This window comes from Pongo abelii, chromosome 11 (assembly GCF_028885655.2).
Source record: "Pongo abelii isolate AG06213 chromosome 11, NHGRI_mPonAbe1-v2.0_pri, whole genome shotgun sequence".
NCBI classification, from domain to species: Eukaryota; Metazoa; Chordata; class Mammalia; order Primates; family Hominidae; genus Pongo; species Pongo abelii.
The window spans coordinates 104,364,828-104,382,306 of NC_071996.2; the positions used below are offsets into that span (position 1 = coordinate 104,364,828).

At 43.7% G+C, this 17,479-nt stretch overlaps 1 protein-coding gene across 10 annotated transcripts in view; it reads left to right on the forward strand.

The window, feature by feature from the left end:
• CFLAR (CASP8 and FADD like apoptosis regulator) overlaps positions 1–17,479 on the forward strand; it is a 55,205-nt gene that overhangs the window by 28,338 nt on the left and 9,388 nt on the right. For 5 of the 10 annotated variants that reach the window (XR_002914052.3, NM_001131668.1, XM_009237962.4 and 2 more), the window contains 4 exon segments: positions 988–1,042; positions 4,633–4,682; positions 5,382–5,463; positions 16,078–16,588. Coding sequence is in view for 8 of the 10 variants with exons in the window: in NM_001131668.1 (NP_001125140.1) it covers positions 988–1,042; positions 4,633–4,682; positions 5,382–5,463; positions 16,078–16,588 (698 nt within the window). In the remaining 2 variants the exon portion in view is untranslated. 10 annotated transcript variants of the gene reach the window in all.

Consider the following 17,479-nt stretch of genomic DNA (forward strand, 5'->3'; position numbering starts at 1 on the left):
AAGAATCAGGACCATATGTTGCTTATGTGTAGCTAGGCAATGATAGAAAAGCAATAACTGGACATTTATCATGTACTTCCATGTGCTTGGCACTGTGCTGAGCGCTTTGTGTGCATTTAATCTTCATACAAAATCTGTAAGGTATCTATTATTATTATCCTCATTTAGCATATGAAGAAACACACATACAGAAGTTAAATAACTTTCTCAAGGTTACACAGCTAATAAGTGGCAGAATTAGGATTCCTAGCCAGGTCTGTCTGGCCTAGAAATCCAACTCTTAACCATGCTGTACTTTGCCCCTGTGTTGAAGGAACAGGTGGAATGTCAATCTCATGTTCTAACAGCTTATCCTAACCTGGAGCTATGCTAGCAACTATACTATACTGTAACATCAGATTTTATTGGGCTGTTTTGAAACATTCTAATATGCTAGCTTAGCATATTTTTATTTTCTTTTTTTTAAATTTTTGTGACAGAGTTTCACTTTTCACTCTTGTTGCCCAGGCTGGAGTGCAATGGCACCATCTCAGCTCACTGCAACCTCTGCCTCTCAGGTTCAAGCGATTCTCCTGCCTCAGCCTCCTGAGAAGCTGGGATTACAGGGGCACGCCACCATGCCCAGCAAATTTTTGTATTTTTAGTAGAGATGGGGTTTTACCATGTTGGCCAGGCTGGTCTGGAACTCCTGGCCTCAGATGATCCACCCACCTTGGCATCCCAAGGTGTTGGGATTACAGGTGTCAGCCACCGCTCCCGGCCTATTTTCGTCTTTTAAAAGCAGAATTTCCCTGTTCTTTGGTAATATGATATGGCATTTATGGAGTTAACAGCTCTTGCTGTTCTTTAGATAATTTAACTGTTGGGATGATATTTTTATTTTTTTCCTGAGTTAAGAATCCTATTGAGACATTTAAAGAGGTGTGATGTATAGTGTACCTCTGAAATAACTAACAGGAAGCATGACCTTATTCTTTGTATTTGAAGCTCCATAATGGGAGAAGTAAAGAACAAAGACTTAAGGAACAGCTTGGCACTCAACGTAAGACCACCTTTTTTTAATATTCATTATTTATAAATGCTTGATAATTCTAGTACAAATATTGCATTTTTAGGTTGGTCATTTCCTTTATCTACATAATCTAAGTAAGCTCTCAAAATAAAAACTGGTTAAACTCTTATGGTAGACTCATTGGCATTTCTAGTTGTCTATTGAATTAGCTTATGTAAGTTTGAACACCATCATACTCCATCAGCTTCATCACCTTGGCTGTATTTTAAGAGATGTGACGTTTATAACTGAAATGGAATGGAGCTCTAACCAGGCCATGTTAAACATTCATCTGACCATGATAATGAACAATGTTAAACCAAATATCTAGCAGCAGGAAGAGGAACGGTAAATAAGTTCTTGTCTTACAGCCTATTTAATAAGTCTGGATACTCTACAGATGATATCCCCCCTTTCCTAAGAAAGAAAACATGCAATTTAAAGATGGGTCATTTCAACCCACATGAGCTGTTTTCTCTCTTAAAACATTAGCACTTGATCCCATGGATCATTTTTTAAAAGATTACTTCTTTTTTTTTTTTTTTTTTTTGGAGACGGAGTCTCACTCTGTCACCCAGGCCAGAGTGCAGTGGTGCACTTTCGGCTCACTACAGCCTCCACCTCCTGAATTCAAATAATTCTCATGCCTCAGCCTCCTGAGTAGCTGGGATTAAAGGCACGCACCACCACACCCAGCTAATTTTTTTTTTTTTTTTTTTTTTTTTTTTTTTTTTGAGACAGAGTCTCGCTCTGTCACCCAGGCTGGCGTGCAGTGGTGCAATCTCAGCTCACTGCAACCTCCACCTCCTGGGTTCAGGTGATTCTTATGCCTCAGCCTCCCGAGTAGCTGGGATTACAGGCTTGCGCCACCACACCCAGTTTATTTTTCTATTTTTAGTAGAGATGGGGTTTCATTCTGTTGCCCAGGCTGGTCTCAAACTTCTGACCTCAGGTGATCCACCCGCCTTGGTCTCCCAAAGTACTGGGATTACAGGGATGAGCCATGGCGCCCAGCCTAATTTTTGTATTTTGTACAGACAACATATGATGAAATGTTTGTACAGACAACATTTCATCATGTTGGTCAGGTTGGTCTCAAACTGCTGACCTCAAGTAATCCACCCGCCTTGGCCTCCCAAAGTGCTGGGATTACAGGTGTGAGCCACTGCACCCAGCAAAAGTTTACTTCTTTTGCTTGTCTTGAGTCCTCCTTGAAGTGAGAGCTGAGACTCAGTCTTACACTGATGAGGCACATGGCTGTGGTTCCAAACTCCAGGAAACGGATTGATGGGCTGTGATGGAGGGCTTCAGTCTTATCCAAGAGGCTTGGAATCTGTCCTGTGTGTGGTGGGACATCATGAATGTTTTGAGTAGGGCAGTGGCCTAATAGAAGCCCTCTTTGTGTGGCAGTCCCCTTACAGATATCTTACGACTCAGTCTTTGTGCTATGTGCACCTGGAAACTTATTTTGCCCGGATTAGTCAGATGGTGTAGCTCATGTCTGTCATTCTCTACCTAATATTGTGCCATCCAGCAAAAACTACTGAGAAGCGAATTAATTCCTGAAATGATAGCATGTTTCTTAAAACACTGGTGAGGTGATGAGAATTAGTATTCCGAAGCCTGTTTAAAGGGAAAATAGGAGACCTAGTAGATTTGCATAGGAATTAAAAACAATTGGTGTTCTTTCCATTTGCTCCCTGATGGCAGTTTTATCCTTGGTCATAATTGTACAGATGAGGTAAGTGAGAATCCGAATATCCCTATGATCCTGTTAGGAGAGCTGCTTACTTGTTCTTGCTTGGACTTGGTTTATTTGCTAATAAAAGAAAAAGGTTTCTGGGCTGGGCATAGTAGCTCATGCCTGTAGTCCCAGCACTGTGGGAGGTCGAGGTGGGTGCATCACCTGAAGTCAGGAGTTTGAGACCAACCTGGGCAACATGGTGAAACCCCGTCTCTACTAAAAATACAAAAATTATCCGGTTGTGGTGGTGCACGCCTGTAGTCCCAGATACTCGGAAGGCTGAGGCAGGAGAATTGTTTGAACCTGGGAGGTGGAGGTTGCAGTGAGCCGAGATCTTGCCACTGCATTCTAGCCTGGGCAACAGAGCAAGACCCTGCCCCCTCCCAAGAAAGCTTTCTAATAACTTGGGCTTAATTTAATAGAAGTTTAAAATAGTCGGCCAGGCATGGTGGCTAACGCCTGTAATCCCAGCACTTTGGGAGGCCGAGATGGGCGGATCACGAGGTCAGGAGTTCGAGACCAGCCTGACCAACATGGTGAAACCCCGTCTCTACTGAAAATATAAAAATTAGCCAGGTGTGGTGGCACACACCTGTAATCCCAGCTACTCAGGAGGCTGAGGCAGGAGAATTGCTTCAACCTGGGAGGCGGAGGTTGCAGTGAGCTGAGATCGTGCCATTGCACTCCAGCCTGGGTGACAGAGCAAGACTCCATCTAAATAAATAAATAATAATAATCAAACCAAATATTTATATTAATTTGGACTTCCAAATAGATTTGAACTGTTCAGCCATCATTGAATTTGATGAGGATGGTGATAACTTCAATTTAGTAAGTTCTTGCTAAATGCCTTAAACTGAGATAGATATATCACATAGATTATTTTGTGGGTTTTCTTTGTTTGTTTGTTCTGTTAATATATAATTGCTAAAATACAAAAAATATAAAATGAAATTTCTACTTTCAAGTATCAGAGATAGCTGCTATTGTTTGATTTTTAGGCCTCCAGATTCTTTTATATTTAAGCATATATTAATACATGTGTAAGTATATGTACACAAATATATATTTTTAAGTACACAGAATCAATATTATACATATTATTTAATAATCCATTTTTCACTTAATATATGCTGTGTATCTTTTTTAAATTTTTTTCTTTTTTTTTGGAGACAGAGTCTTGCTCTGTTGCCCAGGTTGGAGTGCAGTGGCACAATCTCGGCTCAAAACTGGTTGTTCTTCCACCTCCCTGACCTAATGAAGTCATTTTTTTCTAGCAAATTAGCTTTAGTCTCATCTCCATTTGCCAGCCTCACTGCCCCCCATTGTCACTGTCTTGCCATTGACATTTTATTTTATGATCTCCCAGTATCACTGGACTATGAAAACAGTGCCATCTGTTTTGTAACTAGCAAACGTATAAACTTTCCCTGCTCTGCACTCTCTAAGGCTGTTCCCTTTAGGTATTGTCAACAGTTTCAGCGCATATAGGAAAGCTATCAGTATTGTTGGGTGGTGAGGTTATTAGATTCTCCTATCAAGTTAAAAACTCACCAGCCACCTGTTCCTCACCTAGAACGGGGTAGGGGAGAGCCTTCTTTCACTTGCCGTTTAAGCAGCTTTTCCAGATAGCCCCTGATAGCGCTGGGACTTGTGTTTTCTTATGTCACTTTCTTCAATGTGAGGTTGGAACCTTGGGGCCAAGTATAGCTGGGGAAAGAAGAGATAATTGAAGAAAATAGGAAGGGAGAACAGTTGTTATACAAAGAAACTCAGCCAGTGTAGGGGTGGACTTACCTCTCCTTCAGCTTTGTAAATGGTTTCTCTCATCCCCCAGAAGAACCGGTGAAGAAATCCATTCAGGAATCAGAAGCTTTTTTGCCTCAGGTACAGAATAAATGATCTGATTTGGTATTATATGTACATAGCTGTGGATAACCCTGACTTCTTTAAAAATATCTGTCCATTAAGAATTCTTTGAGACAATGGGACTCTGAGAGTGTTGTTCTCCCGAGAACTTCCATACAAGGGAACCCTGAATAACAAAGAGAAAGATGTTAAAGTGGATTGCATTAGTGAACTTTGGAATGCAGGGAAGTTCCAAAGTAGCACTCCTCATCTCAACTCAGTGACTGCTGAACATATTAGTCAGCAGTGATACTTCCCTGAACTTTGACTTGTTCTGGCTTTTTCTTATGTTGACACCTCTTTGTAAGCAGAAGCAATAGAAGGGCTCCCTTTGTACTTGGCAACATGCCACTTATATAACTTCAGGTTACTGTGGAGACATGACTCATGTTTTCTCTCTTTTTCAAATTATCTTTATTCCACAAAGCCAATAAAGAGACTGGGATTTTCATTAAAATTAAATAAAAATGAAAATAATTTGTCTTAAGCACATTACCCTAATAGAGGAAAAATTTGATATTAATGGGAAACATTTGCCATAATGGGAAACTTCAGGCCGTGTCTGTTGAGTGACTCACCTGCCAAAGGAAATCCAAAAGAAGAGATGGTATATGGGTGGGACCTTATAGAAACAGAGCAATATCCAGAGTCTTTAGCAATTCTTGCCTTCCTTTCCAGAGCGTACCTGAAGAGAGATACAAGATGAAGAGCAAGCCCCTAGGAATCTGCCTGATAATCGATTGCATTGGCAATGAGACAGGTAGGTGTAGAAGCTGCAGATTAACTGGTGCCCCCAGATTGAGATCATGGCACAGGCAAGCTGTATTCATTAGAGTGATCAGCACCAACTGCCGTGACAAACCAGTTCAAGAATCTGTGCTTCAGGCTGGGTGCGCTGGCTCATGCCTGGAATTCCAGCACTTTGTGAGGCTGAGATGGGAGGATCACTTGAGCCCAGTTAAAAATTAGCTGGTGTGGGCCGGGCATGGTGGCTCGCACCTGTAATCCCAGCACTTTGGGAGACAGAGGCAGGCGGATCATGAGGTCAGGAGTTCAAGATCAACCTGGCCAATATGGTGAAACCCCATCTCTACTAAAAGTACAAAAATTAGCTGGGCATGGTGGCGGGCGCCTGTAGTCCCAGCTACTTGGGAGGCTGAGGCAGAAGAATTGCTTGAACCTGGGAGGCAGAGCTTGCAGTGAGCCGAGATCGCGCCACTGCACTCCAGCCTGGGTGACAGAGCAAGATTCCTCAAAAAAAAAAAAAAAATTAGCTGGTGTGGTGGTGCACACCTGTAGTCCCAGCTACATGGGAAGCTGAAGCAGGAGGATCACTTGAGCCCAAGGAGGTCAAGGCTGCAGTGAGCCAAGATGGTGCCACTGCACTCCAGTGTGGGTGACAGAGCAAGACCCTGTCTCAAAAAAAGAAAAAAAAATGAATATGTGTTTCAACACAATAGAGACTTGTTTCTCATTCATGTCACAGGCTAGTGTGGATCGGGCTGGGGGAGCTTTGTTCATGTGGCTATTCAGTGGCTCCATTATCTTCTGAGGTCTTGGAGTTTTCTGCAGAGTCCTTTGCATCTGGCTAGCAGATAAGGGAAAAGAGAATGTGTGAAGGATCTCACAAGAGATTTTAGGGACCAGGCTTAAAAGTGATAATATGCATCATTTCCACCCTATTAGATTGGTCAGAACTCAGTCATGTGGCTCCATCTAACTGTAGTGGACATGGAGAAATTAGTCTCGCTGTGTGTCAGGAGGAAAATGAAATGGATTTGGGGAACACGTAACAGTGTCTCTGGCACAAAGACATCATTTACGGTAGTTGGTGAACCTTAGTCTTGCCTTTTCTTTTGGATGCTGTAGCAGGGAGAAGTCCTGGAACCCAGAGGGGCATTAATATTAATGGAAGGCATTCTGGCTTCATATATTATCACGTGCCCCATCATTTCACCTGGATAGACGACAAAAGCTTTCCTGGGAACATTAAAGACATAATAAATGTGTGTTCACTTACAGAGCTTTGGATATTTTCTGAGCAATGTGTCATTCAGTTATGCTGTCCTTTGCTTTGGTCGTTGGCCTCAGTCTCTTCTATCTGCATCACCATTGCTTGGATCTGAGATGATTCTTTTGCTCAGTGGTTGTTGGATGTCTGACTCAAACTGAATCACTGGTGCTGCATCAAAAGAGAATGAGAAGAGCCTAGATAAGTGGAATGACGTTCTGTTTAATTATTTAGCTCTTCCTTAAGAGGATCGATCATTGTATTTCCAGTTTTAGAGCTTCTCAACATTCTCTTAAAATGAGTCAGAACTATCTTTTAGGCTCACTTAAAATGTTACCATGGGGAGTTTTATGGGAAGAAAGGCTAAGAGAAGGTCAAATTAGCAAATATAATACTAAATTTTCCAGGATTTCAGAGATGATCCTGCTTGGTCATGTCCTATTTTTGGTTAGATGTGAGAAAGATAAGTGTCTTCTCCTTTTTAGCCATTAGTACCCATATAAGAATGAGAAAATATTTTCTTAATGAGTCACTTCCCGTTTAATGAGGTTATGTAATTGTCCTGTACTTCTGGTTTTGGTCAGTTTTGTTTCATTCATCAGCAGATGTTGTATGTATATCTGTTGTATGAGAGAATCATAAAAAAAAAAAAGAAAGCCATGACCTGCTGTGAATTGAAAAACTAAGTTTTTTGGCTAAAACTCAATGTCTGTGCTTGCTTCTGTTGCTGGGTTGTGGGCCTCTTGGGGGCAGGGGCTGAATGTATATTCGAATTTTTCTGCATTATAGGAGCATGATCAGAGTTGAGAAATGGAATATGACAGTGTGGGTCTGAATCATGGCTATGCCATGTTCTAGCTTGTGACCTTGGGCAATGTCCCTGGCCTCTTTATTTTTTTTAATTTTTTTTTCTTTCTTGAGAGAGAATCTCACTCTTGTTGCCCATGCTGGAGGGCCATGGTGCGATCTTGGCTCACTGCAACCTCTTCCTCCTGGGTTCAAGCAATTCTCCTGCCTCAGCCTCCCGAGTACATCCCTCTCAGGAATACAGGCGCCCGCCACCGTGCCTGGCTAATTTTTTGTATTTTTAGTAGACGGGGTTTCACCGTGTTGGCCAGGCTGGTCTCGAACTCCTGACCTCAAGTGATCCACCCACCTTGGCCTCCCAAAGTGCTGGGATTACAGGCATGAGTCACCGCGCCTGGCTTCTAATTTTTGTTAATTTAAATTTTATTTTTATTTTTCCTGTAGTGCTGAGTTCTCGGCCTCCTTCAGTCCCAGTTTCTCTTCTGTAAAGTGTGTTAATAACAGGACCTACCTCATAGGGAGGTTGGGCAGAATGAGTGAGTTCATACTTGGAAAGGGCTTAGAATAATGCCTGGCACAGTGTGAGCTTGTACTAGATGCCAACTAGCACTATTTCCTCATTTGCTTGTTTAATTCTAGCCATAAACCACCTAAGCAAGAGCTCACCATGGCTTTGCACTTGGTACATAGAGTCTGATCTCAGACAAGTGAGAGACCAGGGCACTGAGGCCTGCTCTAGGCCCAAGGGTGAGTGGAATGCATCCCCATAGACTGAGGTGCACTGGAATGGAGGCCATAACCTGAGAGGGTTATCCAGCTTCTTGGCTAAACACTCAAGTGGAAAGCTGAGCACAACACTCCTACCAGTCACAGTCTCAATGGGCTTGGCAGAGGAGAATCTAAGTACAAAATACAGGAGGGCAGAGACCTGATAAAAGAGAAAGATGGAAGAAGATGGTAGAATTGGAGGCAGAGCCTGGGGCATCATGCTTTTGGCCACAGGTATGAGCAGGTATTGGTCTTGACTGCATTGGTACATCTGTTTCCTGCCCCATGGCTGCCGATGTATCTGTATACGAGCTCCAAGAATCAGAATGGCAGCTCTAGACAGCAGGTCCTTCCTGGTCAGACATAGTCCTTTAAAGTTCGACATCTTGGTGGTACATTGCTGGACAAGAGTAGGCCTGGGCCATTAGAGGGTACCCTGGATGCTCAGTGCTGCCTTTCCCCTGAGAATCAGGGTGATTTGACTCAAGCCTTCCCTGCCTCTGGGAACAAAATCAATAATTGGGCTTGAGGCCACTTATAAACCCCCCTGGGCTCAGGTGGCTAATTAGCAAGTAAGAAACAAGGCAGCACACTTTTACTCTTCTTGTGCTATGGTTTTCATCAGCTGAGAGGTCACAAATCCACTTACGTGCACAGACTCAGAGCAGCAGGAGAACATTAATTATTAAGAAGTGGAAAGGCACAGTCTCCTCTCCTCACACCATCTCTCTAGGCCTCCAGCTCTTCATTTTCCTCCTCCTCTCCTGGTAATTTGTCACTGAAGATTCTAGGCCCAGAATCCTGCCTTGGTTGAAAATGGTTGTTATTATTAGTGCAGCACCCTTCATCTCTTTTCCATCTAATCTGCAGTTAGGGGACTTCATCTAGAGTAATTATGTGGATTTCCTCTGTCTAGTTAACTTTGCCATCTGGTTAACATTGAACACTTGGGAGGAGTGCAGAAGTCAGATAATGAACAAGCAGGTAAGGTAATTGCCAGCCGAAATAAGGGCTCTGAAAGAAAGAAACAAGAACTTGATAGGACTAACCTGGGTATAGCTGTGCTCAGAGTATATAATTTATTAAAAATCTACTACGTGCCAGGTACTTTGCTAATTGCTTTACACGGATTTTTGCTTAATCCTCATAAATAATACCATAATATAGGTACTATTCTCTCCATTAAATTTTTTTTGTTTTACTTAGAACTAATTTGCTAGGAATATTCTATTTTCTTTTCTTTTTTTTGACGGAGTCTTGCTCTGTCGCCAGGCTGGAGTGCAGTGGTGCAATCTCGGCTCACTGCAACCTCTCCCTCCCAAGTTCAAGCGATTCTTCTGCCTCAGCCTCCTGAGTAGCTGGGATTACAGGCATGCGCCACCACGCCCAGCTAATTTTTCTTTTTTCTTTTTTTTTTTTTAATTTATTTTTAAGACGGAGTTTCACTTTTGTTGCCCAGGCTGGAGTGCAATGGCGCGATCTCAGCTCACCGCAACCTCCACCTCCCAGGTTCAAGCGATTCTCCTGCCTCAGCCTCCTGAGTAGCTGGGATTACAGGCATGTGCCAGCATGCCCAGCTAATTTTGTATTTTTAGTAGAGACAAGGTTTCACCATGTCGGCCAGGCTGGTCTCGATCTCCTGACCTCGTGATCTGCCCACCTCAGCCTCCCAAAGTGCTAGGATTACAGGCATGAGCCATCGTGCCTGGCCTATTCTCTCCATTTTCAAGGTGAGGAAGCTGAGCAGTGAACTACACTCCTACCTTCTCTAGTACTGATTGAGCTGGGATTCAAAAGCTGGACTCCAAAGCGTATGCTTTTAACTACTTTGCCTCAATATAATTTCCATGAAGCTGAGGGAGTTTATCTATCTCCTACTATGGGTCTCCAGTACCTGGAACAATACCTGGTACATAGGTGTTCAATAAATAATTGTTGGGTGAATGAATGAAGGAATAAGCTCTCCCAGTGTCAGTGTGTTTCTAAAAGCCATTCCTTTTTATCTTTAGAGTTTAGCAGACTCTCTTCTACCTATCTTCCCTTCTCTCCTTAAAAAACCAGACTTTTATCCAAAGAGCATGCCAGTCCCCCAAGTATTTAAAGCTTTATTTCTTTGTTTGTCCAGTAAATGTTCGTTGAGGGCCTACTATGTGCAAAGCACCATGCTTGGCCCTGTGCGAAGCAAATATTAAGGCAATGAGGTGGAGTCTGATCTCAGAGCTGTGTTGTGCATGAACTAAGGTTATTCTTTGGTAGTTCATTCTTGAGAAGAATCCTTATTGAGTTCAGTAACCTCTTCTTGAGGCAGAAGTAAATGCTTAGGGATTTGGGAACTAATTATCTCAGTTTGGTAGAATTGAAAAATAAGTCTTTGGTGTTGTGTCATCTGTGTCAGTGACAGCAAAGCTGGACCTGTGCTAGGCCCTGGTGGGTCATCTTTAAGCACTGGACTTTTTTATCTTGTTAGGAATATAGAAGCAAACGTCTCACATCTCTGACAGATGGGCTTTACGGCTTGGCCTAAAGCTCTGGTTGTTTTTAAGGCCCTTGAATACAAATAAAAGACGATGTTTGCAGATTTTAAGAGGAAGTTGTTGTTTTTTTTTTTTTTTTTTTTTTTTTGAGACAGAGTCTTGCTCTGTTGCCCAGGCTACTGGAGTGCAATGGCGTTATCTTGGCTCACTGCAACCTCTGTCTCCTGGGTTCAAGCAATTCTCCGCCTCAGCCACCTGAGTAGCTGGGATTACAGGCACCCGCTATCATGCCCGGCTAATTTTTGTATTTTTGTAGAGATGGGGTTTCACCATGTTGGCCAGGCTGGTCTTGAACTCCTGACCTCAGGTGATCTGCCCGCCTCAGCCTCCCAAAGTGTTGGGATCACAGGGATGAGCCATCACACCTGGCCAAGAGGAAGTATTTTTTTTCTATCCTGCTCTTTCTGAAAAGTTTGAACATTTTTCTGTACTTTCCTTTTCTTTTTTGAGATAGGGTCTTGCTCTATCACCCAGAATGGAGCAGTGGTACAATCATGGCTCACTGCAGCCTTAATCTCCCGGGCTCAAGCGATCCTCTCACCTCACCCTCCCAAGTAGCTGGAACTACACACAGGTGCCACCACATCCATCTAATTTTTAAAATATTCTGTAGAGACAGGGTCTCACTATGTTGCCCAGGCTGGTCTCAAACTTCTGGGCTCAAGCAATCCTCCCACTTCAGCCTCCTAAGTGGCTGGGACTACAGGCACATGCTATCATGTCTGGCTAACTTTTTGTTTTTTATAGAGACAGGGTCTTTTGCTGTATTGCCCAGGGCAGTCTTGAACTCCTGGCTTCAAGTGATCTTCCTGCCTTGGCCTCCCAAAGCACTGGGATTATGGTCATGAGCCACCACGTAATCTTTGTTTTATGTGCATTTATAAGCTTTGCTTCCCCAACAAGATTATAAGCTCTTTGATTGAAGTACATCATATATTTGATACGTATTCTCTTGTCCAAGTGTTTCTGTAGGCAATAAGGGGAACTTTGTAAAACAAAAGTTTTCCGGTCAAGTAAATTTGAGAAGTGCTGCCTAATCTCTTCCCCCTCAGAGATTTGCAATGCATATTGACCTATTATAGGCTCTGAGAATTCTACCCGTGAAGAAACCTATTTTAGCCTTGTCCACCTTGCATTTCCCAAACATGTTTGACCTCAGAACTCCCTTTTTCACTAAGAATGTTTTGCCCATCTTGTGTTTTACCCATGTGCTCTATAGCAGTTAACACTGGGTTTATTAAAGGTACTCAATATGTGATTGTAAATTAACTGTTGAAGCATTCCCTCATTCTTGTTTATTTTATACATTTATTTAATGAAGCCCTTTTCATAGAAATTGTCAAGATAAATGTATCCTCATTTAGATCAAAACAAATTCTAAATTAATGAAGTCATGACATTTTACTGTATTTTGTTTTTTTTGTTTTATCTGTGAAGTCCTCAAATCTGTGAGTAGTGCTAACCCTGGCCTTGAATGAACAGCCCTGTACTAACTGCAAGGCCAGAAGAACCCCCGCCCTTCCCCTCCCTGCCCCCCCACATCATTTCCAGAAGTTCTAAAGAACAGTTGAAATTTACGGAGATCAGACTGGGTTGAGTGTGGGATTTCCAGGGTGGGTTCTAGAAGGAGAAGTGGGACTTCTGTAGTTTGTTGAAATTTTATTTTCCAAACCCGGCCCCCAAGTTTTTCTTCCTCTATTTATGTGCAAGGACAAAACAGTTACTGTCCTACCTACATAGGATATGGACTCTGTCTGCTCTGAGCCCATTTTAGTTTAGAATATAGAGACCTCCCTCCAGGTTCTAAGAGAGAGATTCCATGAGAGATGCACAACACCATAAGGTTGGTGATTTGTACTTTGAAATGGCTGCCTTTATTTCCTTTAAAGTCAATATCTTATATTTGAATAAACACAGTTTGCAAAGCATCTTTACAGAAATCTCATTGGATCCTCACGGTCACCTTTTTTCTGAGACAGAGTCTCACTCTTTCACCCAGGCTGGAGTGCAGTGGAGCGATCTTGGCTCCTCCACTTCCTGGGCTCAAGTGATCCTCCTTCCTTAGCCTCCCAAGTAGCTGGCACCACAAATGCGTGCCACCATGCCCGGCCAATTTTTGTATTTTTGGTAGAGATGGGGTTTTGCCATGTTGCCCAGGCTGGTCTCAAACTCTGCAGCTCAAGCGATCCACCCGCCTTGGCCTCCCAAAATGCTGGGATTACAGGTACGAGCCACCGTACCCTGCCCTCACAGTCACCTTTTGAAGAACCTCCTGCTCAAGAGATCCTCCTGCCTGAGCCTCCTAAGTAGCTGTGATGACTACAGGCATGCACTACCATGCCTGGCTAATTTTTTTATTTTTTGTAGAGACGGGGTTCCCTGTGACGCCCAGGGTGGTCTCAAATTCCTGAGCTCAAGCCGTCCTCCCACCTCAGCCTCCCAAAGTGCTGGGATTATAGGTGTGAGCCACTGCACCTGGCCAAGCATTAGTTTTAATCCTGTTTTATAGATGAATAAACTGGGGCTGACTCAAACTGACTCAAAGTCGCACTGTCATTACCTTTTTGATCCTATACATTAGACTGGGCTGTATGCATGTTCTTGCTGGCCCAATAAAGTTGCAAGTGCCAGCTAACAGCCCTTCCCACTCCACCTCACCACCTCACAGAGGAAAATTGTGACGTTAATGGGAAATGTCAGCGGTGATGTCTTTAGGCTGGGCCTGTGGAGTGACTGCCTTGCCACAGGATATTTAAGCAATGCTCTGTCTTGTCTGAGGCTCAGACCTGCTGTTCTTATTGGCACTTGGGACCTGCATGGTTTTTGGCTTCACCTCCAGCTTTAGCCATTTTTCTTCTGTTCTTTTAGGTAAGGATTTTCTGCCCCAGACCTCAGATTCCCATTTCCTTCCTAGCTTCTCTGCTGTTATAGCTCAGTCTCTTCCAAGACCATGCAAGATTCAGACCCTAGTAGGAGGAGATGGAGGAACTAGGACTTAAACCCACATCTTGTGATTCCAAGGCTGGTTCCTCTTTTGCCCTGCACCACGCAGCTGTCTGCTCACGGTCATGTGACAGGGGCTTCCCCAGCCAGAACCTCCAGGGAGCACAAATAAAGGAAAGAGCTGGAAGGCACAGTACAGCATTTGTTCTGTCCAAGCCTTACATATCAGCATGGGCAGGGAGAACGTGGTGAAGCTTTCTTTCAAGGACTTTGATAAGGAAGGACATTTATCAGTGAAGAGAGGTTTTGAGGGAAGTGAACCAATCTTGAGATAAGTAAACAAAAGAGCTTTGAGTCTGGTGTTTCCCTGTTTGCTTCTGCCCCCTGGAGGAGCAAATACTCCATGATTAGAGATGTGTGAGTCCTTTGGAATAGAATAGTAGTGATGGAACTGGAGTCCTAGTCCAGGTTCTCTCCTTGTTCAGCCTGGATTCAGCACTGGGTATCGAAACTCACCTGCACCCTCAGAGGAGATAGCTAGGGGACAGTGCATCCAGGCCTCTTCTACCACACAGAGAGTTTTCTTTTTTTTTTATAAAGGGTATACACATTTTAAGTTTAATGATACTCCCAAATTGCTCTTCAAAAAGGCTGTGCAAAATTACAGTCCTGATAACAGCTACCCAGAGATCCTGTGAAGGCATTTGCCCTCATTATTATTATTATTATTGTTATTATTATTATTATTATTATTATTTGAATTTGAATTTGAGACAGAGTCCTGCTCTGTTGCCCAGGCTGGAGTGCAGTGGCGCAATCTTGGCTCACTGCAACCTCTGCCTCCCAGGTTCAAGCAATTCTCCTGTCTCAGCCTCCCTAGTAGCTGGGATTACAGGTGAGCACTACCACGCCTGGCTAATTTTTGTATTTTTAGTAGAGACAGGGTTTCACCATATTGGCCAGACTGGTCTCAAACTCCTGACCTCAGGTGATCCGCCTGTCTCGGCCTCCCAAAGTGCTAGGATTACAGGTGTGAGCCACTGGGCCCGGCTACCCTCACTATTTAATGGGTTATTTGCAACCTGTGAATCGTGTCTCCTATTTCCTTGTTAATGATGCTTATTGATTATAGACTTAGGAATATCAGCACCTCCTTTGTATCTCTTCATTCTTACATGATATAATAATTCGTTTTTTTTTTTTTTTTGAGACAGAGTCTCACTCTGTTGCCCAGGCTGGAGTGCAGTGTCACAATGTTGGCTCACTGCAACCTCCACCTCCTGGGTTCAAGTGATTCTCCTGCCTCAGCCTCCTGAGTAGCTGGGACTACAGGTGCATGCCACTACACCTAACTAATTTTTGTATTTTTAGTAGAGACAGGGTTTCGCCATGTTGGCTAGGCTGGTCTTGAACTCCTGACCTCAGGTAATCTGCCCGCCTCAGCCTCCCAAAATGCTGGGATTACAGGTGAGCCACTGCGCCCAGCCAATAATTCATTATTTAATCCTTAGTTGTGGGCCAAGCAAAGGAGAAAAGTAAGAAGCCTTTTCCTTTTACTGATAGGAAAGGTGAAAGGACTTACCTAGTGAATTATTTACCTAAAAATGTATACAAATCACTCCAAAATTTAGTGGCTAAAAACAACAGTACTAATTTAATTATATCTTCACAGTTACTAATTTAATTGTATCCTCACCTGTGGGTGAGGAATTTAGGAGCAGCTTAGCTGGGCTGTTCTGGCCCAGAGTCTAGTGAAGTTGTGGTCAGTTGTCAGCTGAGTCATCTGAATGCTTGATTGGGATTGGAGGATCCACTTCTATGGTGGTCACTCACATGACTGGGAAGTTGGTGCTAGCTGTTGGAAGGAAGCCTGTTCTTCATGTGGGCCTCTCTGCGGGACTGCTTGAGTACTTTCATGATGTGGTGGTGGGCTTCTCCCACAGTGAGCCACTCAGAAGAGAGAAAGATTGTGAGGTCTGGACTTCAATAAGAAGATTGTTGAAGAAAAAAAGGTTTTGTCCCCCCTTGGTTTGATTGGACTAGAGTGGGCTCAGTCTGTGCCTGTGGCTGGCATCAGGCAGGAACAGTGGTATAGCAGGGTATAGACCATATTTAGGGACCTAAAATCACATCTTTCATGATTCATGTGGTTCTTGTTCCAACTGCGCAGGACTCGGGCACATCAAAATATGACACAAAAGCAGAAGCTTTTCATAATGGAGATTAGACCGTGTCTAGGATTCCTACCCAGTCCTCTTGAGCTCTCCTCACTCCAGTGTTGTTTTCCATGTTTGTTTTTTGTTTTCCCCAGAGCTTCTTCGAGACACCTTCACTTCCCTGGGCTATGAAGTCCAGAAATTCTTGCATCTCAGTATGCATGGTATATCCCAGATTCTTGGCCAATTTGCCTGTATGCCCGAGCACCGAGACTACGACAGCTTTGTGTGTGTCCTGGTGAGCCGAGGAGGCTCCCAGAGTGTGTATGGTGTGGATCAGACTCACTCAGGGCTCCCCCTGCATCACATCAGGAGGATGTTCATGGGAGATTCATGCCCTTATCTAGCAGGGAAGCCGAAGATATTTTTTATTCAGAACTATGTGGTGTCAGAGGGCCAGCTGGAGGACAGCAGCCTCTTGGAGGTGGATGGGCCAGCAATGAAGAATGTGGAATTCAAGGCTCAGAAGCGAGGGCTGTGCACAGTTCACCGAGAAGCTGACTTCTTCTGGAGCCTGTGCACTGCGGATGTGTCCCTGCTGGAGTGGTCCCACAGCTCACCGTCCTTGTACCTGCAGTGCCTCTCCCAGAAACTGAGACAAGAAAGGTGAGCCCCCAGGAGATGGTCAGTTCTGAACCACCTACTTACTTTCATGCCACCAGGATGGGAATTACCACTGTGCCACATTTGCTGCCCTTCTCTTCCAGGAGGAAAAGAGATTTTCCCTCCTGCATTGGGGTTGCCCTAGGACTACAGTATAGACCCAGCATGATTTATAAATACTTTGTAGTTAGTTAGTTTGTAGTTTGAATACTTTTCTTCAAAATTAAGAAATTTTCAGCCTGGGCAACAAAGTGAGAACTTGCTCTATAAAAAATTTTAAAATTAGTTGGGGGTGGTGGTGTGCGCTTATAGTCCCAACTGCTTGGGAGGCTAAGGTAGGAGGATTGCTTGAGCCCAGGAGTTTGAGGCTGCAGTGAGTCATGATTGCACTACTGCACTGCAGCCTGAGCAACAGAAGGAGACCTTGTCTCCAATAAATAAATAAATAAATACAAATAACAAATTTATTTATTTACTTATTTATTATTTTTTTTGAGGTGGAGTCTTGCTCTGTTGCCCAGGCTGGAGTGTATTGGCACAATCTTGGCTCACTGCAACCTCCGCCTCCCAGGTTCAAGCAGTTCTCCTGCCTCACCCTCCCAAGTAGCTGGGATTACAGGCATGTGCCACCATGCCACGCCCTGGCTAATTTTTGTATTTTTAGTAGAGACTGGGTTTCACCATGTTGACCAGGCCAGTCTTGAACTCCTGACTCAGGTGATCTGCCTGCCTTGGCCTCCCAAAGCGCTAGGATTACAAGTGTGAGCCACTGTGTCTGGCTACAAATTTTTATTTTTAATTTTCCTTTTTTTTTTGAGACAGAGTTTCACTCTTGTTGCCCAGGCTGGAGTACAGTGGCATGATCTTGGCTCACTGCAACCTCCGCCTCCTGGG